Source organism: Ostrinia nubilalis, chromosome 18, assembly GCF_963855985.1.
Source record: "Ostrinia nubilalis chromosome 18, ilOstNubi1.1, whole genome shotgun sequence".
Lineage (NCBI taxonomy): Eukaryota > Metazoa > Arthropoda > Insecta > Lepidoptera > Crambidae > Ostrinia > Ostrinia nubilalis.
Window position 1 is genome coordinate 2035258 of NC_087105.1, and position 27271 is coordinate 2062528.

At 47.2% G+C, this 27271-nt stretch overlaps 1 protein-coding gene across 1 annotated transcript in view; it reads right to left on the reverse strand.

Annotated features, from left to right (window-relative positions):
- Positions 1-27271, reverse strand: part of LOC135080842 (uncharacterized) — a 67211-nt gene that overhangs the window by 37835 nt on the left and 2105 nt on the right. The window contains exons 4-21 of the mRNA XM_063975566.1: positions 20709-21160; positions 20023-20427; positions 18624-18854; positions 17829-17958; positions 13987-14281; positions 13763-13945; positions 13445-13636; positions 13127-13318; positions 12809-13000; positions 12491-12682; positions 12173-12364; positions 11855-12046; positions 11597-11809; positions 11424-11512; positions 10235-10348; positions 8864-9063; positions 4222-4431; positions 3381-3572 (exon numbers count right to left, since the gene is read on the reverse strand). Coding sequence (XP_063831636.1) covers positions 3381-3572; positions 4222-4431; positions 8864-9063; positions 10235-10348; positions 11424-11512; positions 11597-11809; positions 11855-12046; positions 12173-12364; positions 12491-12682; positions 12809-13000; positions 13127-13318; positions 13445-13636; positions 13763-13945; positions 13987-14281; positions 17829-17958; positions 18624-18854; positions 20023-20427; positions 20709-21160 — 3866 coding nt within the window. The remainder of the gene's footprint in view (positions 1-3380; positions 3573-4221; positions 4432-8863; positions 9064-10234; positions 10349-11423; positions 11513-11596; positions 11810-11854; positions 12047-12172; positions 12365-12490; positions 12683-12808; positions 13001-13126; positions 13319-13444; positions 13637-13762; positions 13946-13986; positions 14282-17828; positions 17959-18623; positions 18855-20022; positions 20428-20708; positions 21161-27271) is intronic.

Sequence of the window (27271 nt, forward strand, 5' to 3'; positions counted from 1 at the left end):
TTCGCAAATCAGGGATACCATACGGGTTCGATCGCGTTTGTCGCTGACATACGACACCGCGAAGCTATGACTCCTGCCCTTCCTTCTGGACTCTGGTAGACTTGTATCTGCTGCCCTGCTCACCGCCTGGTACTTTCATCTAATGCCCTGCTGCCTACCTTCTGGTAGACCTGCATCTGCTGCCTGGACCGGTGGTGGCGGAGCGCGGTGGCAGGCAGGCCAGCTGGCCGGCGTCCTGCCTTGCTGCCTGTCTCCTGGTAGTCCTGCGTGTCCTGCCTACCTCCTGGTAGTCCTGCCCTGCTGCCTGTCTCCTGGTAGTCCTGCGTGTCCTGCGTGTCCTGCCTACCTCCTGGTAGTCCTGCCCTGCTGCCTGTCTCCTGGTAGTCCTGCGTGTCCTGCCTACCTTCTGGTAGACCTTCATCTCCTGCGGCGCGAGCGTGACGGGCCGCTGGTGGGCGGAGCGCGGCGGCAGGCAGGCCAGCTGGCCGGCGTCCTGCCCTGCTGCCTGTCTCCTGGTAGTCCTGCGTGTCCTGCCTACCTCCTGGTAGTCCTGCCCTGCTGCCTGTCTCCTGGTAGTCCTGCGTGTCCTGCCTACCTCCTGGTAGTCCTGCCCTGCTGCCTGTCTCCTGGTAGTCCTGCGTGTCCTGCCTACCTCCTGGTAGTCCTGCCCTGCTGCCTGTCTCCTGGTAGTCCTGCGTGTCCTGCCTACCTCCTGGTAGTCCTGCCCTGCTGCCTGTCTCCTGGTAGTCCTGCGTGTCCTGCCTACCTCCTGGTAGTCCTGCCCTGCTGCCTGTCTCCTGGTAGTCCTGCGTGTCCTGCCTACCTCCTGGTAGTCCTGCCCTGCTGCCTGTCTCCTGGTAGTCCTGCGTGTCCTGCCTACCTCCTGGTAGTCCTGCCCTGCTGCCTGTCTCCTGGTAGTCCTGCGTGTCCTGCCTACCTCCTGGTAGTCCTGCCCTGCTGCCTGTCTCCTGGTAGTCCTGCCCTGCTGCCTGTCTCCTGGTAGTCCTGCGTGTCCTGCCTACCTTCTGGTAGTCCTGCCCTGCTGCCTGTCTCCTGGTAGTCCTGCGTGTCCTGCCTACCTCCTGGTAGTCCTGCCCTGCTGCCTGTCTCCTGGTAGTCCTGCGTGTCCTGCCTACCTCCTGGTAGTCCTGCCCTGCTGCCTGTCTCCTGGTAGTCCTGCCCTGCTGCCTGTCTCCTGGTAGTCCTGCGTGTCCTGCCTACCTTCTGGTAGTCCTGCCCTGCTGCCTGTCTCCTGGTAGTCCTGCGTGTCCTGCCTACCTCCTGGTAGTCCTGCCCTGCTGCCTGTCTCCTGGTAGTCCTGCGTGTCCTGCCTACCTTCTGGTAGACCTTCATCTCCTGCGGCGCGAGCGTGACGGGCCGCTGGTGGGCGGAGCGCGGCGGCAGGCAGGCCAGCTGGCCGGCGTCCTGCCCTGCTGCCTGTCTCCTGGTAGTCCTGCGTGTCCTGCCTACCTCCTGGTAGTCCTGCCCTGCTGCCTGTCTCCTGGTAGTCCTGCGTGTCCTGCCTACCTCCTGGTAGTCCTGCCCTGCTGCCTGTCTCCTGGTAGTCCTGCGTGTCCTGCCTACCTCCTGGTAGTCCTGCCCTGCTGCCTGTCTCCTGGTAGTCCTGCGTGTCCTGCCTACCTCCTGGTAGTCCTGCCCTGCTGCCTGTCTCCTGGTAGTCCTGCGTGTCCTGCCTGCCTCCTGGTAGTCCTGCCCTGCTGCCTGTCTCCTGGTAGTCCTGCGTGTCCTGCCTACCTTCTGGTAGTCCTGCCCTGCTGCCTGTCTCCTGGTAGTCCTGCGTGTCCTGCCTACCTTCTGGTAGTCCTGCCCTGCTGCCTGTCTCCTGGTAGTCCTGCGTGTCCTGCCTACCTCCTGGTAGTTCTGCCCTGCTGCCTGTCTCCTGGTAGTCCTGCGTGTCCTGCCTACCTTCTGGTAGTCCTGCCCTGCTGCCTGTCTCCTGGTAGTCCTGCCCTGCTGCCTGTCTCCTGGTAGTCCTGCGTGTCCTGCCTACCTTCTGGTAGTCCTGCCCTGCTGCCTGTCTCCTGGTAGTCCTGCGTGTCCTGCCTACCTCCTGGTAGTCCTGCCCTGCTGCCTGTCTCCTGGTAGTCCTGCGTGTCCTGCCTACCTCCTGGTAGTCCTGCCCTGCTGCCTGTCTCCTGGTAGTCCTGCGTGTCCTGCCTACCTTCTGGTAGTCCTGCCCTGCTGCCTGTCTCCTGGTAGTCCTGCGTGTCCTGCCTACCTCCTGGTAGTCCTGCCCTGCTGCCTGTCTCCTGGTAGTCCTGCGTGTCCTGCCTACCTTCTGGTAGTCCTGCCCTGCTGCCTGTCTCCTGGTAGTCCTGCGTGTCCTGCCTACCTCCTGGTAGTCCTGCCCTGCTGCCTGTCTCCTGGTAGTCCTGCGTGTCCTGCCTGTCTCCTGGTAGTCCTGCGTGTTCTGCCTACCTTCTGGTAGTCCTGCGTGTCCTGCCTACCTCCTGGTAGTCCTGCCCTGCTGCCTGTCTCCTGGTAGTCCTGCGTGTCCTGCCTACCTCCTGGTAGTCCTGCCCTGCTGCCTGTCTCCTGGTAGTCCTGCGTGTCCTGCCTACCTTCTGGTAGTCCTGCCCTGCTGCCTGTCTCCTGGTAGTCCTGCGTGTCCTGCCTACCTTCTGGTAGTCCTGCCCTGCTGCCTGTCTCCTGGTAGTCCTGCGTGTCCTGCCTACCTCCTGGTAGTCCTGCCCTGCTGCCTGTCTCCTGGTAGTCCTGCGTGTCCTGCCTACCTTCTGGTAGTCCTGCCCTGCTGCCTGTCTCCTGGTAGTCCTGCGTGTTCTGCCTACCTTCTGGTAGTCCTGCCCTGCTGCCTGTCTCCTGGTAGTCCTGCGTGTCCTGCCTACCTTCTGGTAGTCCTGCCCTGCTGCCTGTCTCCTGGTAGTCCTGCGTGTCCTGCCTACCTTCTGGTAGTCCTGCCCTGCTGCCTGTCTCCTGGTAGTCCTGCGTGTCCTGCCTACCTTCTGGTAGTCCTGCCCTGCTGCCTGTCTCCTGGTAGTCCTGCGTGTCCTGCCTACCTTCTGGTAGACCTGCCCTGCTGCCTGTCTCCTGGTAGTCCTGCGTGTCCTGCCTACCTTCTGGTAGTCCTGCCCTGCTGCCTGTCTCCTGGTAGTCCTGCGTGTCCTGCCTACCTTCTGGTAGTCCTGCCCTGCTGCCTGTCTCCTGGTAGTCCTGCGTGTCCTGCCTACCTCCTGGTAGTCCTGCCCTGCTGCCTGTCTCCTGGTAGTCCTGCGTGTCCTGCCTGTCTCCTGGTAGTCCTGCCCTGCTGCCTGTCTCCTGGTAGTCCTGCGTGTCCTGCCTACCTCCTGGTAGTCCTGCCCTGCTGCCTGTCTCCTGGTAGTCCTGCGTGTCCTGCCTACCTTCTGGTAGACCTGCATCTCCTGCGGCGCGAGCGTGACGGGCCGCTGGTGGGCGGAGCGCGGCGGCAGGCAGGCCAGCTGGCCGGCGTCCTGCAGCTGTTGCTTGGTGCGTCGCAGCAGGATGCAGCGCATAATCGTGCTGAGACGCTCCTGCCCGCCTTGGCTTTTGTTGTCGATCCATTTTTTCCACATCTGGGGGAAGAATTTAATTTTATTCACATATTTATTTCAGAAACACTAATAACAATATCACAAATGGGGGCAGCTATTCAACCAGCTATAACGCTTAGAACGTCATTGCACCCCCCACGAACACGGCTTAGCATCACACGGCTGCTCTCTTCCGAAGTATAGCATGAAATCTATCAAGTTTTACTGGAGCAGATCACAGTGTTACCAGAATCTTCAAGATGGCATCTCATGGGGAAACTCGCTTGTCGCTTCATCATACGACAGCCTTCTTTTTCAAAAGGTCGAGGTCCTTGTTCTGCACGGGGGTGCCCGTGAGGCACCAGCGGCGGCGGCCGGGCAGCGTGACGTCACGCGGCCTGCGGTACTCACGGCGAGGTCGTCGAAGGGCGTGACGCGCAGGAACTTCATGAGCGCGAAGAGGTCCAGGTCCTTGTTCTGCACGGGGGTGCCCGTGAGGCACCAGCGGCGGCGGCCGGGCAGCGTGACGTCACGCGGCCTGCGGTACTCACGGCGAGGTCGTCGAAGGGCGTGACGCGCAGGAACTTCATGAGCGCGAAGAGGTCCAGGTCCTTGTTCTGCACGGGGGTGCCCGTGAGGCACCAGCGGCGGCGGCCGGGCAGCGTGACGTCACGCGGCCTGCGGTACTCACGGCGAGGTCGTCGAAGGGCGTGACGCGCAGGAACTTCATGAGCGCGAAGAGGTCCAGGTCCTTGTTCTGCACGGGGGTGCCCGTGAGGCACCAGCGGCGGCGGCCGGGCAGCGCGCTGACGGCCAGAGACGTGGCGGCCTTGTGGTTACGCACGATGTGCGCCTCGTCTAGGATCACGCGCCGCCAGCGTACACGCATCAGAACTCCATTCTGCGAAAATTGTAGATTTAAGTCTTATATCGCGGGCGCCATATTTAAGGTTAAGGCACTCCCCACAACACTAGTGTCTAGTGTCTTTCGAGGGTCGTCGTCTTGCTAGCGCCTGCGCAGCGTTTACGCGGCGCCAACGCCGCCAACGCAACGTTTTTTTGGACAAGTAAGGCAACTCCTTTACTGCGCCAACCTGTGCTCGGCTTCGTCAGCGCCTTAGAAAGACGCTAGAATGGGGGAGGAGATAAATTGAGAGATTTGCGTAGGTAACAAGTTGTTCAGAATAAAAATGCATGGACTATGACATGTGACGTCATCTCACATGCTCTCTGCCACACCATCGCTATGTAGCAATGGAGTCAAGATTACCTACCTTCTCGGCGTCTCGCTGCAGGATATTATACGTGGTGACGACGAGGTAGCTAGCAGCCAGGCGGTGCGGCTGCGCGTCTTGCGCTGTGACGTCATCTCGCATACTGTCTGCTACACCATCAATATGTAGCAATGGAGTCAAGATCACATAGGTACCTTCTCTGCGTCTCGCTGCAGGATATTATACGTGGTGACGACGAGGTCGCTAGCAGCCAGGCGGTGCGGCTGTGCGTCTTGCGCTGTGACGTCATCTCACATGCTCTCTGCTACACCATCACTATGTAGCAATGGAGTCAAGATTACATAGGTACCTTCTCTGAGTCTCGCTGCAGGATGTTATATGTAGTGACGACGAGGTCACTGACAGATAGGCGGTGCGGCTGCGCGTCTTGCGCTGTGACGTCATCTCGCATGCTCTCTGCCACACCATCGCTATGTAGCAATGGAGTCAAGATTACATAGGTACCTTCTCTGAGTCTCGCTGCAGGATGTTATATGTAGTGACGACGAGGTCACTGACAGATAGGCGGTGCGGCTGCGCGTCTTGCGCTGTGACGTCATCTCGCATGCTCTCTGCCACACCATCGCTATGTAGCAATGGAGTCAAGATTACATAGGTACCTTCTCGGCATCTCGCTGCAGGATATTATACGTGGTGACGACGAGGTCGCTAGCAGCCAGACGGTGCGGCTGGGCAGCTCGCAGTGTGACGTCATCTCACCCGCTAAATGTTGCATCGTCATGTCACTATGGCAACGGAAGTTAACATACCTTCTCGGCATCTCGCTGCAGGATATTATAAGTGGTGACGACGAGGTCGCTAGCAGCCAGGCGGTGCGGCTGTGCGTCTTGCGCTGTGACGTCATCTCACTCGCTTACTGCTGCATCGTTACATCACTATGGCAGTCGAGTCAAGATTCCTTCTCTGCGTCTCGCTGCAGGGTGTTAAAAGTGGTGACGATGAGGTCGCTGGCGGCCAGGCGATACCTCGCGCGGCGCGTAGTGTGACGTCATCACACCCGCTTAAACATACCTTCTCGGCGTCTCGCTGCAGGATATTATACGTGGTGACGACAAGGTCGCTAGCAGCCAGACGGAGCGGCTGCGCGTCTCGCAGTGTGACGTCATCTCACCCACTTAATGCTGCATCGTCATGTCACTATGGTGTAATGTAATTACTTTGCCAAAATAATTATTTTTAAAGAAGTAAAAAATCTAGAACTTTGTTTAAAACATCATAATATTCGTACAGGCATCTAAAAATAACGTTTCATCCAATCAGCAATTTTAACCTATCGCTATTCCTGACGTGTAGAGCTACTTCAAAATGCAATAATCACAGTATGTAAAGTTATTTATAGGATTAATGGAGTAATGGAATGAATAATTAATCATATCACTTACCTTTAAAATAAAATTTGAGTAATTTTACTGTCGTTGAGCAGCAATCTATGTTGATAAAATTAGTTAATTCCAGTGAAGCAAAAAAAAAAAAAAATTACGTTGTTTGTATTTACCAAAATTTAAGTAATAATTATAGCATAATAATGAAAATAGAATTGATCCGTCCATTCTCATTTACCGTGATATAATAATCTAGCGTACATACTAGGTAACTTAGCGTGGCCACGTAAAAGTTAAATTAATAAAATTCCATAAAGGGAAAAAGAAAAAAAAAGTAGGTATACAATGGGGTTGCCGTGTCTTCTCCATTTTTTCGAAACTGCGTCTTCTCCTTATCCATTGACACGCATGACACTCCCGGCGGGAACCACAATCGTCACGGCTCCAACAACACCCAGCGCCCAGCAACAAACATCATCGACATCGGACTCCTACCATCGCCCGGCACCCAGCATAACTCGCCATTATTCCATTAGTTCATTTTGCTTCATTTTCAAAAACCTTGAGCACCATCATCGCCCGGCTGCCATCAAAATGTCTCCTCCAACGCACTTTATTGTAGTATTTATCGCAGCATTTCAATTAATTGTCCGAATTTAGTTTGTCACTTGTACACGAAATTCACATTTTATTATTTATTATGTGCACAGCACTGCCCTAAGGCAGCACTGGCAGGGTCGCCATGTAATGTGGGGACCAAGGAGATGGAATAAAAAGATGTTAATTCGTCGACGATCGGTTTAATACTGCCTTAAAATGACTTACAGCTAACTTATAAGTATATGCCTTGCATTAGAGGTGTGTCATACACTACAATGGCAACGGAAGCTAACATACCTTCTCGGCGTCTCGCTGCAGGATATTATACGTGGTGACGACGAGGTCGCTAGCAGCCAGGCGGTGCGGCTGTGCGTCTTGCGCTGTGACGTCATCTCGCATACTCTCTGCTACACCATCACTATGTAGCAATGGAGTCAAGATTATCTACCTTCTCAGCGTCTCGCTGCAGGATATTATACGTGGTGACGACGAGGTCGCTAGCAGCTAGGCGGTGCGGCTGGGCGTCTTGCGCTGTGACGTCATCTCACATGCTCTCTGCCACACCATCGCTATGTAGCAATGGAGTCAAGATTACCTACCTTCTCGGCGTCTCGCTGCAGGATGTTATACGTGGTGACGACGAGGTAGCTAGCAGCCAGGCGGTGGCGGCTGCGCATCTTGCGCTGTGACGTCATCTCGCATACTCTCTGCTACACCATCACTATGTAGCAATGGAGTCAAGATTACCTACCTTCTCAGCGTCTCGCTGCAGGATGTTATACGTGGTGACGACGAGGTCGCTGGCAGCCAGGCGGTGCGACTGCGCGTCTTGCGCTGTGACGTCATCTCGCATACTCTCTGCTACACCATCACTATGTAGCAATGGAGTCAAGATTACCTACCTTCTCGGCGTCTCTCTGCAGGATATTATACGAGTGACGACGAGGTCGCTGGCAGCCAGGCAGTGCGGCTGTGCGTCTTGCGCTGTGACGTCATCTCGCATACTGTCTGCTACACCATCACTATGTAGCAATGGAGTCAAGATTACATAGGTACCTTCTCGGCATCCCGCTGCAGGATATTATACGTGGTGACGACGAGGTCGCTAGCAGCCAGGCGGTGCGGCTCCGCGTCTCGCAGTGTGACGTCATCTCACATGCTCTCTGCTACACCATCACTATGTAGCAATGGGGTCAAGATTACCTACCTTCTCAGCGTCCCGCTGCAGGATATTATACGTAGTGACGACGAAATCCCTAGCTGCCAGACGGAGCGGCTGCGCGTCTTGCGCTGTGACGTCATCTCGCATACTCTCTGCTACACCATCACTATGTAGCAATGGAGTCAAGATTACCTACCTTCTCAGCGTCTCGCTGCAGGATGTTATACGTGGTGACGACGAGGTCGCTAGCAGCCAGACGGTGCGGCTGCGCGTCTTGCGCTGTGACGTCATCTCACTCGCTTACTGCTGCATCGTTACGTCACTATGGCAGTCGAGTCAAGATTCCTTCTCTGCGTCTCGCTGCAGGGTGTTATAAGTGGTGACGATGAGGTCGCTGGCGGCCAGGCGATACCTCGCGCGACGCGTAGTGTGACGTCATCACACCCGCTTAAAGCTGCATCGTCATGTCACTATGGCAACGGAAGCTAACATACCTTCTCGGCGTCTCGCTGTAGGATATTATACGTGGTGACGACGAGGTAGCTAGCAGCCAGGCGGTGGCGGCTCCGCGTCTCGCAGTGTGACGTCATCTCACTCGCTTACTGCTGCATCGTTACGTCACTATGGCAATGGAGTCAAGATTACCTACCTTCTCGGCATCTCGCTGCAGGATATTATAAGTGGTGACGACAAGATCGCTAGCAGCCAGGCGGTGCGGCTGGGCGTCTTGCGCTGTGACGTCATCTCACATGCTCTCTGCTACACCATCACTATGTAGCAATGGAGTCAAGATTACATAGGTACCTTCTCGGCGTCTCGCTGCAGGATATTATACGAGTGACGACGAGGTCGCTGGCAGCCAGGCGGTGCGGCTGCGCGTCTTGCGCTGTGACGTCATCTCGCATACTCTCTGCTACACCATCGCTATGTAGCAATGGAGTCAAGATTACCTACCTTCTCGGCGTCTCGCTGCAGGATATTATACGTGGTGACGACGAGGTCGCTAGAAGCCAGACGGTGCGGCTGGGCAGCGCGGGCGGCTCCGTGATGTAAGCACACCGACAACGCATGCGGCGTGCAGTGTGACGTCACTTCACCCGCCCACTGCTGCATGAGAGACGCCGGGCACACTACTAAAGTGCCGCCGCGCGTCACTGTCGGAGGCAAGTGTCGACATAGCATTAGGGAGTTCATCCTTAAATGGCAGAAGAGGAATGATCAAAACTGAGTACAGTACCCGGCATTAAATATTGCACATCGACATTTGGAAAGAGAATCAGTTAATTTCGGCTCGTAGAGCGTTATCTCTGTCGCACACTACCTATTGACTTGACAAAACGTCATTGACAAAACATTATTCAATGAAAATATTGTCCGAACCCTTAGGCTTGATTTCCTCCTACGCTGACTGCAACGCTGTCGTCGTCAGTACTAAATTATCTGCCGCTGACGACAGCGTTGCAGTGCGGTGCTTCATAGAACATTGTGTTTATTCGTACGCTCGACCGATGTACGCGACCGACGTCAGCGTAGGAGGAAATCAAGCCTTAGTATTTCTCTTCGACAAATACTTTAACACATTGTGAACCACTTTTCTTTCACGACTATAAAAAGTTTTTAGCAATTTCATTCACAAAATCAATTGCACTCATTTAAAATAAAGTTTGTTTACACTTTGACAAAACGTCATTGTCAGTCGTTGTTCAACTGCGACAGTGATAACGCTCTACGAAACCGAAATTAGCCGATTGTCTCTTTTTAAAGGTCGATGTGCAATATTTATTGCCGGGTATTGTAAGATAGTTTTGCTTTCCACCACGACAGTTTTAGATGAGAGTTTTCTCTTCTTGTTGTGTCGACAACAAACCTACACAGCGTCAGCCCAAAACTCCGCCACAAGAATGGCGTTGTCAGTATAGCCTTCATTAAATCTTCCTGCGTGCAGTTGTTTTTGCGTTTGAGTGTCTGCGTTTGCAGGGCACGCAGGGCAAGGCTCTCTAGATGAGTTTGAGCAGTAAAGAGTAAACGGAAAAAGAATAGAATCAGTGAGCGAGTGATCTCGTATGATGTCTGTCCACAGAAAACTCGCTCAACTTTGGCGCTCTCATTTTTGAGTCTTCCAACTCGCTCACTCAACGGTGGTTGCATTAATTTATAAATTTTACATCACATCTCTGAACGGTATTTTTTGCGACAAAAAGGTATCTACTTGAGACATTTCGTAAGGTACAAAAATACACCAAAATTTATGAAATAAAAACGTTACAAATAGACAGAATTCCTAAAAATAGTGGAAAAATTCTCAGCTATGTCAAAGCGACTTACTTTTGTTTTTTCCCCTTTCTTCCTCGTCGTCGTCGTCGTCATCGATGTTCGCCTCCTTGTCGGTGAGGATCAGCGAGATCATCGTGATTGTCTTGCCCAGACCCATGTCATCGGCTGTAGACAAAAATGTACTTTGTTATGTATGCTTATGTGTCATATTTGCCTGTAACTACGCACCACAGTACTTTTTAGGCCAGAGGGGCATTCTGGACTGGCTCTGGTCGAGAGCGATCTTTTTAGATTAGACTGCCATGCTTATTTGGGGAAGAAAATTGTGATAGGTGATAAAGAGGCGGACAATTTTCAGGAGATGAAGGGCAAACAGTTATCCTCCCCTTCTCCCTTAGGTTCATCCAGGGCCCCCTACAGATGCAGTAGAGGCATATTTTTTAGGGGAGCAGGCTTTTCCGCCCCCCGACGATTCATCATCATTATTTCAGCCATAGGACGACCCCGCTGAACATAGGTCATATTTCCATAATGACCGGTTGGTATTGGCCTGCATCCAGCGCTTTCCTGCTACCTTTATGAGGTCGTCGGTCCACCATGTGGGTGGTCCTACGCTGTGCTTTCCGGTACGTGGCATCCACTTCAGAATCTTGCTGTCCCATCGGCCTTTAGTTCTGCATACTATGTGTCCTGCCCATTGCCACCTCAGCTATTGAGTGGGTTTACCCATTGTCTTCTTCTTGTCGTGTCGAAAACAAACCTACACAGCGTCAGCCCAAAACTCCGCCACAAGAACGGCGTTGTCAGTAGCCTTCATTAAATCTTCCTGCGTGCAGTTGCTTGGGCACGCAGGGCACGACATTATGTGCTTCGTCGACTGGGGAACAAAAACACACTTGCGCTCCAAGTTGTCTTGTTATGATGCGACTCACCCAGGATTCCGCCGTAGGGGCGCTGCGTCTTCCGTCAGCGCAGCCAGGCGAGCGCATGAGGTTCATCTATGGCCCCCTCCTGATGCAGTAGAGACGGAATTTCTGGAGGAGGGGGTAGCAGGCTTTTTCTACCCCTCTTGGGTTGAAAACCTTTTATGATGCGACTCCTGCCAGCGCAGCCAGGCGAGGGCGTGAAGTATCCCCCTTTTTTCGGTCATTCATGGCCTACTCTTGATGCAGTAAAGGCGTATTGTTTCTGGGGTGTGCTGGTAGCTGGCTTCTCTTCCTGGTCTTGTTATGCGTCTCACCCAGGATCCCACCGTAGGGGCGCTGCGTCTCCCGCCAGCGCAGACAGGCGAGCGCGTGAGGTATCCCCCTTAGGTTCATCCTAGGCCTCCTGATGCAATAAAAGCGTAATGTTTCTGGGAGGAGAGGGGTGGGGGTAGCTGGCTTCTCTTCCTGGTCTTACGATGCGACTCACAGCTCCGGCGGCCGCGTGGCCAGCGCCTCGTGTAGGATGGACTCACCCAGGATCCCGCCGTAGGGGCGCTGCGTCTCCCGCCAGCGCAGCCAGGCGAGCGCGTGGCGCTGGTGCGGCATGAGGCTGGAGCGCCTCGTGTAGGATGGACTCACCCAGGATCCCGCCGTAGGGGCGCTGCGTCTCCCGCCAGCGCAGCCAGGCGAGCGCGTGGCGCTGGTGCGGCATGAGGCTGGAGCGCCTCGTGTAGGATGGACTCACCCAGGATCCCGCCGTAGGGGCGCTGCGTCTCCCGCCAGCGCAGCCAGGCGAGCGCGTGGCGCTGGTGCGGCATGAGGCTGGAGCGCCTCGTGTAGGATGGACTCACCCAGGATCCCGCCGTAGGGGCGCTGCGTCTCCCGCCAGCGCAGCCAGGCGAGCGCGTGGCGCTGGTGCGGCATGAGGCTGGATCGCCTCGTGTAGGATGGACTCACCCAGGATCCCGCCGTAGGGGCGCTGCGTCTCCCGCCAGCGCAGCCAGGCGAGCGCGTGGCGCTGGTGCGGCATGAGGCTGGAGCGCCTCGTGTAGGATGGACTCACCCAGGATCCCGCCGTAGGGGCGCTGCGTCTCCCGCCAGCGCAGCCAGGCGAGCGCGTGGCGCTGGTGCGGCATGAGGCTGGAGCGCCTCGTGTAGGATGGACTCACCCAGGATCCCGCCGTAGGGGCGCTGCGTCTCCCGCCAGCGCAGCCAGGCGAGCGCGTGGCGCTGGTGCGGCATGAGGCTGGAGCGCCTCGTGTAGGATGGACTCACCCAGGATCCCGCCGTAGGGGCGCTGCGTCTCCCGCCAGCGCAGCCAGGCGAGCGCGTGGCGCTGGTGCGGCATGAGGCTGGAGCGCCTCGTGTAGGATGGACTCACCCAGGATCCCGCCGTAGGGGCGCTGCGTCTCCCGCCAGCGCAGCCAGGCGAGCGCGTGGCGCTGGTGCGGCATGAGGCTGGAGCGCCTCGTGTAGGATGGACTCACCCAGGATCCCGCCGTAGGGGCGCTGCGTCTCCCGCCAGCGCAGCCAGGCGAGCGCGTGGCGCTGGTGCGGCATGAGGCTGGAGCGCCTCGTGTAGGATGGACTCACCCAGGATCCCGCCGTAGGGGCGCTGCGTCTCCCGCCAGCGCAGCCAGGCGAGCGCGTGGCGCTGGTGCGGCATGAGGCTGGAGCGCCTCGTGTAGGATGGACTCACCCAGGATCCCGCCGTAGGGGCGCTGCGTCTCCCGCCAGCGCAGCCAGGCGAGCGCGTGGCGCTGGTGCGGCATGAGGCTGGAGCGCCTCGTGTAGGATGGACTCACCCAGGATCCCGCCGTAGGGGCGCTGCGTCTCCCGCCAGCGCAGCCAGGCGAGCGCGTGGCGCTGGTGCGGCATGAGGCTGGAGCGCCTCGTGTAGGATGGACTCACCCAGGATCCCGCCGTAGGGGCGCTGCGTCTCCCGCCAGCGCAGCCAGGCGAGCGCGTGGCGCTGGTGCGGCATGAGGCTGGAGCGCCTCGTGTAGGATGGACTCACCCAGGATCCCGCCGTAGGGGCGCTGCGTCTCCCGCCAGCGCAGCCAGGCGAGCGCGTGGCGCTGGTGCGGCATGAGGCTGGAGCGCCTCGTGTAGGATGGACTCACCCAGGATCCCGCCGTAGGGGCGCTGCGTCTCCCGCCAGCGCAGCCAGGCGAGCGCGTGGCGCTGGTGCGGCATGAGGCTGGAGCGCCTCGTGTAGGATGGACTCACCCAGGATCCCGCCGTAGGGGCGCTGCGTCTCCCGCCAGCGCAGCCAGGCGAGCGCGTGGCGCTGGTGCGGCATGAGGCTGGAGCGCCTCGTGTAGGATGGACTCACCCAGGATCCCGCCGTAGGGGCGCTGCGTCTCCCGCCAGCGCAGCCAGGCGAGCGCGTGGCGCTGGTGCGGCATGAGGCTGGAGCGCCTCGTGTAGGATGGACTCACCCAGGATCCCGCCGTAGGGGCGCTGCGTCTCCCGCCAGCGCAGCCAGGCGAGCGCGTGGCGCTGGTGCGGCATGAGGCTGGAGCGCCTCGTGTAGGATGGACTCACCCAGGATCCCGCCGTAGGGGCGCTGCGTCTCCCGCCAGCGCAGCCAGGCGAGCGCGTGGCGCTGGTGCGGCATGAGGCTGGAGCGCCTCGTGTAGGATGGACTCACCCAGGATCCCGCCGTAGGGGCGCTGCGTCTCCCGCCAGCGCAGCCAGGCGAGCGCGTGGCGCTGGTGCGGCATGAGGCTGGAGCGCCTCGTGTAGGATGGACTCACCCAGGATCCCGCCGTAGGGGCGCTGCGTCTCCCGCCAGCGCAGCCAGGCGAGCGCGTGGCGCTGGTGCGGCATGAGGCTGGAGCGCCTCGTGTAGGATGGACTCACCCAGGATCCCGCCGTAGGGGCGCTGCGTCTCCCGCCAGCGCAGCCAGGCGAGCGCGTGGCGCTGGTGCGGCATGAGGCTGGAGCGCCTCGTGTAGGATGGACTCACCCAGGATCCCGCCGTAGGGGCGCTGCGTCTCCCGCCAGCGCAGCCAGGCGAGCGCGTGGCGCTGGTGCGGCATGAGGCTGGAGCGCAGCGCGGCGGGGGCGGAGGCCTGCGCCTGCTCCGGCGGCCGCGTGGCCAGCGACTCGTGTAAGATACGCAGACGGTCCAGGATTAAGTTACGCTCCGCCATGTGGGTCGCCATGGCTGGATAAATAAATAATAAATAAATATCCTTGGACATTTTACACTGCGCCGCTAGCCCCAAACTAAGCAAAGCTTGTGCTATATACGGGTACTAGACAACAGATATAAACATACTTAAATACTTTTTTTTGTAAATACATACATATTATACATAGAAAACACTCAGACCCGTCACAGAAATTAAAATTCAACATTTCAATTTCTGCCCAGCCGGGAATCGAACCCGGGACCTCTCGGCATAGTAGTCCGTTTCTGAACCACTACACCAAACGGCCGACTAATGACGGCCATGGCTGGATACCTACATGGAAATACTCGTAATTAGCGTTCAATCCGAAGTGTTAGGATAAAAACACTGTACGACCGTAAGTAGTGGTTATAATACTCAAATTCGACTTTGATCACCTGGATTAGATCACCTAGGTGATCAAAGTTGAGTCCAGGCGACACTTTGGTGTCCTTTAATCACCCATTGATAAGAAGTCCACTTTGATCACCTAGGTGATCTTACCCATGGGTGATCAAAGGACACCAAAGTGTCGCTTAGAGTCCACTTTGATCACTTGGATGATCTAATCCAGATGATCAAAGTGAAAAAGACCAAATTACAGTACATCCTGTACATTAGAGTACCTACACTAGCTTTTTGCAATTTGACATCTAAGCCATGTTTCTTCACATTCGGGTGGGTGGAACTAGAGATACAGCTTTACCTCTGTACATCTTTCATACAAAGAAGGTCATATAAAATGGTACCCGCGGACAAACTGACAAAAACACTATTTTTACAAGGATGAAGTTGAGGCAAAAGCCCGTTCTTATAACACAGAAAGAATCTAACAAGAAGGAAGGACTATTCTAGTGGTAAGAAACAAAACGAGAATGGAGTCTCTCACTCACCCTGTTTGCCGAACATGCGCGGTTGCACGGCGTTGCTAGCCTTCTGGATGTCGTCCCACGATAGGCCTTTATCAAACCCATCGCGAGCGATTTCCTCGGCCGTAGGCTGGTCTGAAACAGCAAATTCATTAGTGAGTGCTATTGTTGATTCCGTTGTCTATGTCTACCTATTAAAGTTCATGAGGGCGGCTGAAATGATTGGTATAGACCAATCATTCCTTCAGCCAACTTCCATAGGGAATGAATGAGGATTGAGAATCATCCCAAGTAACATTTTACTCCATTTAAGAGTTCACTAGTCGTTCACATGTACTCCACAAGCTGTGTATGTCAGCTGTATACGAGCTGTATAGCTTGCTATAATGCTTTTATAGAACCAGTTTGGGCACAAATTAGACAGCCTTAAGTTCACTATGGCTGTACATTAGCAGTATAATAGCATTATAATAGCAGTTTAAGTAGTAACATCGGACTTAAGGCTGACTTACGGCACTATATGGGACGCAGTGTGAACCATACAACGTACGTGAGTGTAATAAAGAGTAACAAGTGGCTAAATGCACAGCTTTCAAAGTTATAAAGTCCGACAAAAGTACTCCAATGCTACATAAAGTTCACGTGTGTCCTAAATTATTTCCACATTTTAATATTAGTTTGGTATTTGTACGCGAGTGCCAAGAGGGAAACAACTCGGGCGGATAATCATTTATGCAAATAATAACACGGGTTTTAAATACTTAATAATGTTAATGCCATTGGGAATGCAACTTTATCGTGAAATGTATACATATTTACAGCTAAAATATTTACGCGCCTCTGTAAAAACGCGATATTCATTTTAAAATATTTAAATCTGGCTGAGAGAAAATCTACAATTTTCAGTTTTTGATATTGTATTGGCATTATAATTATATTACGGTAATTAATTATAACATGAAACCAAAACTCAATCGCTCTATCTGCGAATTTTGTAATAAATCTGCATTAATTTTGGAGATTTATTTGGTAAATATTTTAGGTTATGTAGAACAAAATGGTGGAAATGAAATACGGCTATGTGAACTGTTATAACTCCGATTTAATGCGGTGAGCGTATATTAGGTTCACATGTGTTCTGTTAGAATGCTGTTATCTATATGAAGTTCCACATTTGTACCACTACAGCGCTAATGTCTATAAATTTATTCTAATGTGAACTTATGTACAGCTTTAAGATGTACCTAGTTCAGGTCAATTGTGTATCTTTAATTCTTTCAAATACTGAAATTTTAGAGATCCGCAATAAAAATTATTAATGTCCGTTAAATCGCCTAGCCCAGCTACTAATAGTCAAGTATGAATACCTAAAGCATCAGACGGTAGTGTTCCCGGTTTAAATTCGTTTATTATGCCTGACAATTTATTCAAAGCGGAATGAGGAATACGATTTTCAATAGCCCATGTTCTTATTTTTTTGCGAAAGGTTAAATAAATAATTGTCCAAATCAAAATTGTATTCACTATCACTAGAACTGCAATCATCACACTCTGATATCTGTATATTTTGAAGGGAACTTTCAGGTTCAGGCATAATATTTTCCTCTGCATCATGTACAGAACCACCATGAACAACTAAAAACAGGCTTGGGGAAAAGTGTAATAGAATATCACATTCACATTCATGTTCAGCTTAAAGCAAATAAGAGTAGTACTTGTGGACAAATAAACTGCTATTGATGTTAATGGACAACACATATAGTCCTTTTAACAGCCTACAGTGCACATGCGAACCATTGAAACACTTTTGTACAGATAGTAAAAAAAGGTTATTTAATTATCACAAACAAGTCCTACTACAGCTACTAGCTGTATAACAGTCTAAAACAAGTAAACATAACATAAGCCTTTGGCTTTATAAATGACCACGTGTGTTCTATTAAAATGCTAGCTCTATAACATCGTACAAGTAGGCCGTTAAACAGCGATTGCCGTATAGAGATACGGCAATCGCTGTTTAACGGCCTACTCGTTACTACTTACTTACTACTTACTTACTACGTTTTACCCTCCTATAATGCTCTTAGTCAGACGGCTGACTAAAGGATAGTTGTTAGAGTATTATAACACCAACAATCGTATAAAAGTATAACTCTACACTAGTCTACACTCCTATAAGTCCCTTAGACAGGTATAGGTGTAATTAATTGCAATAATACAGCTTATACATCACGAGTGAACTGTACTAATGCTTTAAGTACACATTGGAACTAAATGTGAACTCTTAAATGGAGTAAAATGCTACTTGGGATAGCTTTAGAATATGTATCACTTTTGTAAGACGAAAGACGGAGGACGGTCCAGATGTACGAGTCCGTGAAAGGTAGTTCAACGAAAAGGTTGATAATGAAGATGATTAATAAAAAAAACACGAATCTGGCTTGATAGTCATGTTAGTATTTCTATGCTCCTGCACTCCTGCAGTGGAGACTAAATGACCCGATGATGATGATGATTAATAAAAATGAGTCCCAAACCTGGCTCGACCAGCATATTGGCCACCTTGTCCCCCTGGCGGTGAACCTCTCCCTCCAGCGCAGACAGTCTTTCTATGAGTCGGACGCCGCCGTCCGGTAAATGAGCTGATGATGATGATTAATGAGTTGCAAACCTGGCTCGACCAGCATATTGGCCACCTTGTCCCCCTGGCGGCGAACTTCTCCCTCCAGCGCGGACAATCTTTCTATGAGCCGGACGCCACCGTCCGGTAATGTGCTGACGTCCATGTTTTCCAGCAGATTCTACGGGAATATACGCTTATTATCTTACAGTTAAATACATTAAAAAAAACATTTTCACATAGGTATTGGTCAATTTCCCAAACCTGTCCGGTCAGCGTGAGCAGTATCGGCCAAATTCGACTGAAACTGACGGCCGATTGGGCAGCAAGGTTCTGGAATGGAATCTACGTAGATCGCAGTATGGGAAGTCCACTCACAAGGTGGACCGACGACCTCATAAGGGTAGCAGGAAGGCGCTGGATGCAGGCCGCTACCAACCGGTCAATATGGAAATCATTGGGGGAGGCCTACTTATGTTCAGAGTGGACGTCCTGTGGCTGAAATGATGATGATGGCATACCCTAGCTCGTAAAGATGATGGCCGTTGGGGCAGAAAAGTTCTCGAGTGGCGACCACAGGCCAGAGAAGTAGCGTGGGCAGGCCCCCAAAAGTTGAACCGACGATCTGGTGAAGGTCGCGGGAAAACCTGGATACGGGCAGCTCAGGACCGCTCGTTATGGAAATTCTTGGGGGAGGCCTTTGTCCAGCAGTGGACGTCCTGTGGCTGAAATGATTATGTTGACCCCTAGCTCGTAGAAATGATGGTCGTTGTTATGGAAATACTTGGGGGGAGGGCTTTGTCCAGCAGTGGACGACATTTGGCTGAAACGAACGAACGAACTTACCCTAATGTTGTGCAGGTCCTCCTTCAAGCTGTTAAGCTTGCTGAGCTCGTTTTCCCGCACGTGCTTCTTGACGTACACCACCTGGTTGGGATAGCTGGCCGGCGCCAGGAACTGCTTGATAGACGGGTTCCCATTGCGGCTCTGGCTCGAGGTGTCTTCGTCTTTCGCTTTGGGCGACTTCTTGATGCTGGGCGACTTTTTGAGGGTCGGCGACTTTTTTTCCGTGGTCACCTGAGCGATGGTTGGAGTTGTTTATCGGTATTTATTGAGGAAACCCTAACGTATATTATGTCAAAGATTCAATTACAGGCTGCCACGAATTGTAATTGTACATGTAAGCAAGTTTAACGATTTTTTCGAACAAAATTGAAAAGGCTGTTCGAAAAGTCTAAAATGCACAATTTTATTTATTACCTAGGTAGTACACCACAAAAAAGTACACACATCACATACATTTTAAACATATTTTTATAATTTTTGCAGGTTTTCAATTACTTTTTGCTGCACAAAGCAGGCTGAAGTTACAAAATATAAAAATTAAAAATAGATTTACATGCGTAAGAATTTGCCTGTATATTGTATATTACCTAATAGTATTTAACAGATTTTCTAACGAAAGAAAACCTAACTCGTTTAAATTCACTATCTGAAATATTTTGAATTCGAAAGGAAATACGATTTAGGAGGCTTACAGGCTAGTTATAATACCTATCAATTAAAACTTATATTTTTTAAATACCAATGAAAATAATTATAACCATGAGATAAAACAAAAGTTTCAGGGGATGTATTCAAACAGTTTTACCGAAACGTCGGCTTTCGGGCTCCGGGAACCTCTCGGCATTTTTAATTTAAACTTCACTTTATGCACATAAGTAATTTCATTTACACTAATAAAACAAAACGACACCAAATTAATCAAATTTCGATAAATACACAGTCAACCACACGACACTGATATTTCTTTCGTTCGTTATTTTGTTTTTACTGTCTACCCTCATTTTTTTTTATAAAATCTGATTGAATACTTAAGGCATAGTTCAGTTGTTCATTATTAAAAAACTTTACAGCTTACCTTTAAGAAAAAAAAAATTTCAATGAAATTAGAGTTTTAGATTTTCGTTTGTTAGTAGGCAGTCGTATAGAAATTATCCTTTATAAAACATGGGCAGTACATTTACAGAAAGGAGTGGAAAACTGGCAATTAAGCCGAGTCTCCAGCATGTGTTTTGCCCTACACAATAAACAAAAACATGTAAACATTCAACAAAATTGCCTACAAAATGTTTTGTTGATTGTGTAGGGCAAAACACGCGCTGGAGACCTTTACTTACGCTGTAAGGCTGTTTATACACGACGCTTATGAAAAATAAAGAAGTATAAATCAAAAGCTACTTACATCCTCGTCATCGCTGCTCAGCGCTATAATTTCCGGCTTGCTATCAATGATAGTGACGTCATCGTCGTCATCCGGAGCATTCTTGTTGTATGAATGCTCTTGTACCAAGTTACTTAGGACCTTATTTTTCAGTTCTTGAGAGTCATTTTCTTTCAAATCCAAATCTATTATAGAAATGTTTTGGCTGTTTGTATTCTTATTTCCATCGTTGGTGATATCCTTCAATGGACTAGTGAATGGGGAACAAGTGAGCCTAGACGTGTCTTGCTCTGCATCGGAGCAATTTTCTTCTTCGTCAGGTTTATTTTCTTTTTGGTCTGCTTTTTGAGATTTTCGTATACACGTACTGACGTCAGGCAAATCGTTGAAACTGCACGCGGAACCAACACGGGAATTTGGTTTGCTCTAAAATAATAATGAAAAATACATATTATAAGTATGAAAAATGGTGTCGTCGTATTTCACAACCGATCGTACGACCAAACGATGCGATTTCGTCGCGCGACGAAATCACTTTTAAATGATCAATTAAACGAATATTTTTATCGCGCGACGAAATCGCAACCCTAGCTCGCACGGCCATCTACAACGCCTTTTAATTTAAACATAATAATAATAAAACAGTTTTAAACACAAATGAGAAAGAAAATTATTAAAACTATAAAATATTTTCTACATAAACTCACATCATCAGACTGTATAAAGTCAGATTCATCATCGCTGTCACCATTCCTCGGTGCGATGCCCATGATACTCATCCGCGTCGCTCGCGACATCACCATCTGATCCTCGTCAGGCCCGTCATCATCATCATCATCATCGCCATTTTCGTCCTCATCATTGTCTTCATCGTCCCCAGTACTAGCTTCATCACTCTCATCATCCCCGCTCATATTGTCATCACTGTTTGCAATAGCAACTTTTTTACCACTATCAATTTTTAGCGGTGTGTCTTTTAAACATTTAACTTTTCTGTTTTTGTCGTGTTCTATAACTATAGAATTTTCAGTGTCAGAATCCATGAGGATCATACGTTTCTTTGATTTGAAGCGTCCGATTAATGAGTCGGAGTTCGAGTCGATGGACTTGGGCCTCATCGGAGGCCGACGTCTTGGTACTAGCTCTGGGGATACTTCCTCTGTTGGTAAATAATAAAAGAATTTCAACTTATTTGTGTAAACAGAAATAGTTTAAAGTTTGAATAAAGTTGCAATTATGTACAATAATATGGGGGTTCATTCAAAACTCCTTTAAATTGCATGCACTGTAATTTTTATTTTATTATTTCAAAGAAAATTCCTATGTATTGGCCATTGGTGTGGCCATGGGGTTGTTCGTCATCTCGCACCTGTCAAACTCGATAGCAGGCGCAAGTTGGGAAATTCCGATTTTACCTATTATTTTGTTCGTCAACTCGCACCTTTTCAAAAGTACAGTCAAATAAAAACGAATTGAAACTAAAAACTTTCAGTGTGTCGGGCATGTAGTGATCAAACTTTAAGGGATTCTTTGAATCAGTGCATTTTCGCATGTTAACCGCGCTATGGAACCACTGGGAAGGGGTATCCTTGTTCAACAATGACGTCGAAACTAAAAGACCTAGACTAATAAATGTACATTCGTTTTGTAGAATATCTGGTTTTTCTTACGTTGTAAAATAACTGAAAAGAAGTGAAAATGACATATTTTTTCTACTTAAATCCATTCTTACTCCTTTAAAATGAAATAAATATCCTTAAACATTTTACGCTACGCTTCTAGTCCCAAACTAAGCAAAGTAAAAAAAAACAACGGATATTTAAACATATTTTTTTTGTATGAAATGTATGAAACTCGTGTCTCTTTTCTCTTCTACCAAGAGATAATTTTATTTACCTATTCAAATTCAAATTATTTGTTTGCAATAAATAGCCTTTTATTAGGAATTATTTATACTAGTTCCTTACTTATACTTATACTTTCCTTTTCGAATGTATTAAAACCGAACATGACAAAGTTTTTACGGTAAAGCCATTAAAACCAAATACCAAATCAAAGTTTAGTGACTGGGCTACCAAAGGAATATACAAAAGTCGAAATACGTTATATGAACTTTATGGCATGAAAAAGTATAATAATAGTATATCTTTTCTTGAGCATGTAAAAAAGTATTCAAAAATTTTTAAGAAAGTTTGCTTCATGGCTAAGTCTTTTTATATTCGGGACAAGATAGGGAACGCCAGTAATAAAATAAAAGAAACTTGGAATGTTATCAACCGAGAGACTGATAAACTAAAACCAAAAGATAATGACTTTTCTCTCAAAGTTCACAATAATTTGATATCTGCAGATAAAGATGTAGCGGAAGCTTTTGACAAATTTTTTGGTAATATAGCTTCAGCAACAACTGCCAACTTAAAGTCATCTCCCTCCGAGGCCGAAGAAATATTGAAAACCCACGTGACACCCTGTGACTCGCACTTCTCTTTTAAACATATTACTCCATTAGATATCACTAAAACTTTTAATCTTTTAAACGTAAAGAGTACAACTGATATCTGGGGCATCTCTGTCAAGATAGTCAAATACATTATTGATATAATTTCCCCACAGTTAGCGATAATATTCAATAATTGCATAGAGAAGGGAATCTTCCCCGACCTCATGAAACATAGTAGACTAATGCCATTATTTAAGTCTGGTAGCAAAACCGACCCTGGCAATTATAGACCCATTTCTATCTTGCCCGCTCTGAGCAAGATTTTTGAAAAAATCATACAGGAGCAACTTATGATTCACTTTGACTCTAATAAACTATTTCATAGTGAACAATATGGTTTCACCAAGGGTCGTTCCACCACCGATGCTGGGGTTGCACTACTTAAACATATCTTCGAGGCTTGGGAGAATTCTCAAAATGCACTAGGGGTCTTCTGTGATCTCTCAAAAGCTTTTGACTGCGTAGAACATCAAACGCTAATTCGCAAACTGCACTATTATGGGGTAAAGGACTCGGCTTTGGATTTAATACAATCCTATTTAAACTTTAGAGTTCAAAAAGTTGACATAAATGGTGTTTTGTCTTCTGGGTCACCTGTGAAAATGGGAGTTCCGCAGGGGTCCATTCTGGGTCCATTCTTGTTTCTTATATACATTAATGATCTACCATATTTTGTTAAGGACTCTTGCGAAATCGTGTTATTTGCTGATGACACATCTTTGATTTTTAATATCGACAGAAGTAAAAATAACTTTGACGATGTAAATAATGCACTAACAAGAGTTTTAAGTTGGTTCACTACAAATAATTTACAACTCAATGCAATGAAAACAAAATGTATAAAATTCTCTTTGCCTAACGTAAAAACAGTTAGTACTCAAATAGAACTTAATAATAATGCAATCGATCTGGTAGACTCTACTGTATTTCTGGGAATTACCCTGGATTCAAAACTCCAGTGGGGCCCCCATATAGAAACTCTGGCAGGAAAGCTCAGCTCAGCGGCTTTTGCAATAAAAAGGATACGGTCATTAACCGATATTTCAACAGCTCGCTTAGTCTACTTTAGCTACTTTCATAGCCTAATGTCATATGGAATCATGCTATGGGGCAAAGCTGCAGATTTTGAAACAATATTTATTTTGCAAAAACGTGCGATAAGATACTTGTATAAAATGAAAGCAAGAGCATCCCTTAGAGAATTGTTTAAAGAAATTGGCATTCTCACGGCCGCTTCACAATACATCTTAAACTGTATTCTACTTATTCAAAAAAATATTACTGAATTCAAAAAGAAAAGTGATATTCACCAAATTAACACTAGAAATAAAAATAAATTGGCTATACCCGCTTTTAGACTTAATAAAGTGTTTGCCTCTTTTATGGGACAAGGTATCCATTTTTATAACAAAGTCCCTGATAAATATAAAGAGCTACCGTATAATAAATTTAAAGATATAGTTAAAGATCACATGCTTAAAAAAGCCTATTATACAACTCGAGATTTTCTTAATGATAAGTCATCCTGGGAGTAGGATTATGGTCCTCTCATGCTCGCACTAAAAAGAATTAAAATGAAGAGTAATGTATAAACTCATAATAATTTCTCAAATGTTATAGTGTCATGCTTCTCAATCTGGACTGTTACTTAGCTTTATTATTAGTTTTTTATTTTAAAGAGATAACTTGGAATTGTCATTCTCACTAAAATGTCTCTGGGGTGGTGGCGTAGTGAGGCGGGTCGTTACATTCCCTCTAATATGGTCGAGTGAAGCGATGGCTGGTTCACTCGTCATGTCTGTGAACAGGCGCTGCTTTCGGGGACTGGTCAATCCAAGTTATTCAAATTTATGTATGCGAGTCATTTCTACTAGTATCTTAATAATTCATTCATTCGAGTCATTTCTACTAGTCATTTCTACTAGTATCTTAATAACATATTATGTAAGTCTAGATATTAGCACGTCACTACCTTGTTTAATATACCACGCAATCTTGTATACCCATTCTTATAAGATACACCATACAAGAATGCATGGTAAATTCAGTGAACTGCTCCTGAATCGAATGTACCTACTACTACTATTTCTATTTATTTATATTAACCGGCAGACAGTGGTGACTGAGTTTGTTGCGGCGCTTCTTCTCAGCACTTGCCAAATGTTGGTCTCGAAGCGCTGGTAGGGTAAAAAGATTATGAGACATGTAGAGGCTCCTTAAGAGCAAAATGACGATTTGTAAGAACTATTTATTAGTCCAAACAAATAAAGAAATTTTGACTTTGACTTTGACTTACTTATTAAATTAGCGTTTTGTAAGAAGAATTTTACGAAAATTGATTATTTCCATACTAACATTTTTTGTGAATTTTTAAGGAACCACAAATTGAAATTTTATTAAATTTTGTGGGTAGATTAAAACAACATTGTCCTAACCCTAACCCAAACTTGTCATCTAATAATAAATTATGGCAACTATTTCCTCATAGTTTGAAAATGTAAGGCAAAAATGTTTATGTTTTACAAAACTTTGAAGAGCAGATATCTCGAAAACTATACAAGATATACAAAAACTTGACTTACAAATTAAATTAATTTTAATTCTCTAGAAGTATTCATATCGCTAGGATGCTTGGTTTTTTATTTAGATAGTTTTTGACATATAAGCGAAAAACCCAAAAATGGGACCTTCAAAGGCTGCGGTGGAGAACTTTTGATAATGTTCATCCCCTAACTAGCTAATCCAAACAAAGTTACAATGTTAAAAATTATGTTCCAAGCATTTCCCTCTGTACATTTTCATTGCCTGGCCATTTTTCATGTTAAAAGAATACGAACGTATTATTTCAGAAGCTAAATTTATAAGATTTGATGTTCTCTAGTTCAAGCTTGAACTATTTTTTTTTAGGATTGTTTGTTAAAAGGCTTCAAATATATTAATTCGCGTTCTTTTAAATGCCACCTAAATATCCCAAAGAAAGTGTCAAATGAAGAACAACAATTATTATTACCAATTTTACAATTAACTAACAATTTACATTGTACAGCTTTAATATCCCGTGGCTTAGTTATAAAATCTGAGGTTAGATGCCGTGGCAAAAAAAAATATCTGCGGCTTGACTTATTATAATTCGCCATTACTAAATAGCTAGAAATCTAGCTTTGTTTTTAAATGTACCTAATTAAATATTAGTAGACAGTTTACATACTAGGTATTAGGTATCCTCAGGACATTGTGATATCCTACTTCCTACTAATATTATAAATGCGAAAGTTTGGATGATGTCATGATGTCTGAATGTTTGTTACTCTTTCATGCAAAAACTACTGAACGGATTTTGTTCAAAATTTACAGTATTATTATTTATAACCCAGATTAACATATTATAAGCTATAATTTATGACGATATATGACCAACTAAAGGACATCATCCACGTTTCATATACAGTGTGAGTCACGTTAAAGTGTACATATGAAAAAAGATGAAACTAGACCGATTTTTATCGACAAAAAAGAGGTCAAAAATTTTTTGAGATTTTTTTTTTATTTTTTATTGATTTTTTTTCTTCCAATTACCTATTGTAAAGAAAACGTAATAACTTTTAAACTAAGCGGTATATCCTGATAAAATAAAAACAGTAATAATGCTAAATAACAGGCAATACTAAAAAAATACATAAAATACACAAAAAAGGCCAACAAATAATAAAAAATGATACTTTTTGAAAAAAATCTGCTTAAAAATTCGTGTTTTTTTTGGTTATTTGATAAATTTCTCCAAAAAATGCCCCTATAACCGGTGGTTTTTATTACTTTGTATTATTCTCTATCGTATTACCTTCGTAAAACCAAAAATCGCATGTCCCTATCCCTATCACAACGTTTGCAATGATTGTTTGAACTAAGCCTCTCCGGGCGCGCCATTCAACGCTTCGTTAACAACGAAAATGAAAATGGCTCTAGATTTGTAATTTTGATAAAGACAAGTTAGATTTCAATAAAAACAAAAGATTTCGAAGTAAAATAAGCATTTTAGTTAAAATTAAAATTGTCTCTACCTGCAGCGGAGAATAATGTTGTGGCAGGCCTTTGTTCAAACGATCATAGCAAATGTTTTGATAGGGATAGAGACATGCGATTTTTGGTTTTACAAAGATAATACGATAGAGAATAATACAAAGTAATAAAAACCACCTGTTATAGGGGCATTTTTTTGAGAAATTTATCAAATAACCAAAAAAATACGAATTTTTAAGCAGATTTTTTTCAAAAAGTCTCCTTTTTTATTATTAGTTGGCATTTTCTGGGTATTTTATGTATTTTTTCAGTATCGCCTGTTATTTAGCATTATTACTGTTTTTATTTTATCAGGATATACCGCTTAGTTTAAAAGTTATTACGTTTTCTTTACAATAAGTAATTGGAAGAAAAAAAAATCTATAAAAAATTAAAAAAAAATCTCAAAAAAAATTTGACCTCTTTTTTGTCGATAAAAATAGGTCTAGTTTTATCTATTTTCATATGTACACTTTGACGTGACTCACACTGTATTTTTGGTCCAAAATCAAAAGTGCCGGCCAACAAAAAAAGTGCTGTATTCTGACAGAATACGTCTGCCTTAGCATTTTTTACTATGGCACCAAAGCCGTAGCTCCACTGTGCGTCGAGTATTTGAGATCTAAAATTCATCGACGATTCATACATTTTTTGTTCAAAATCAAAAGTGTCGGCCAATAACAAAAAGTGCTGTCTTCTGACAGAATACGTCCG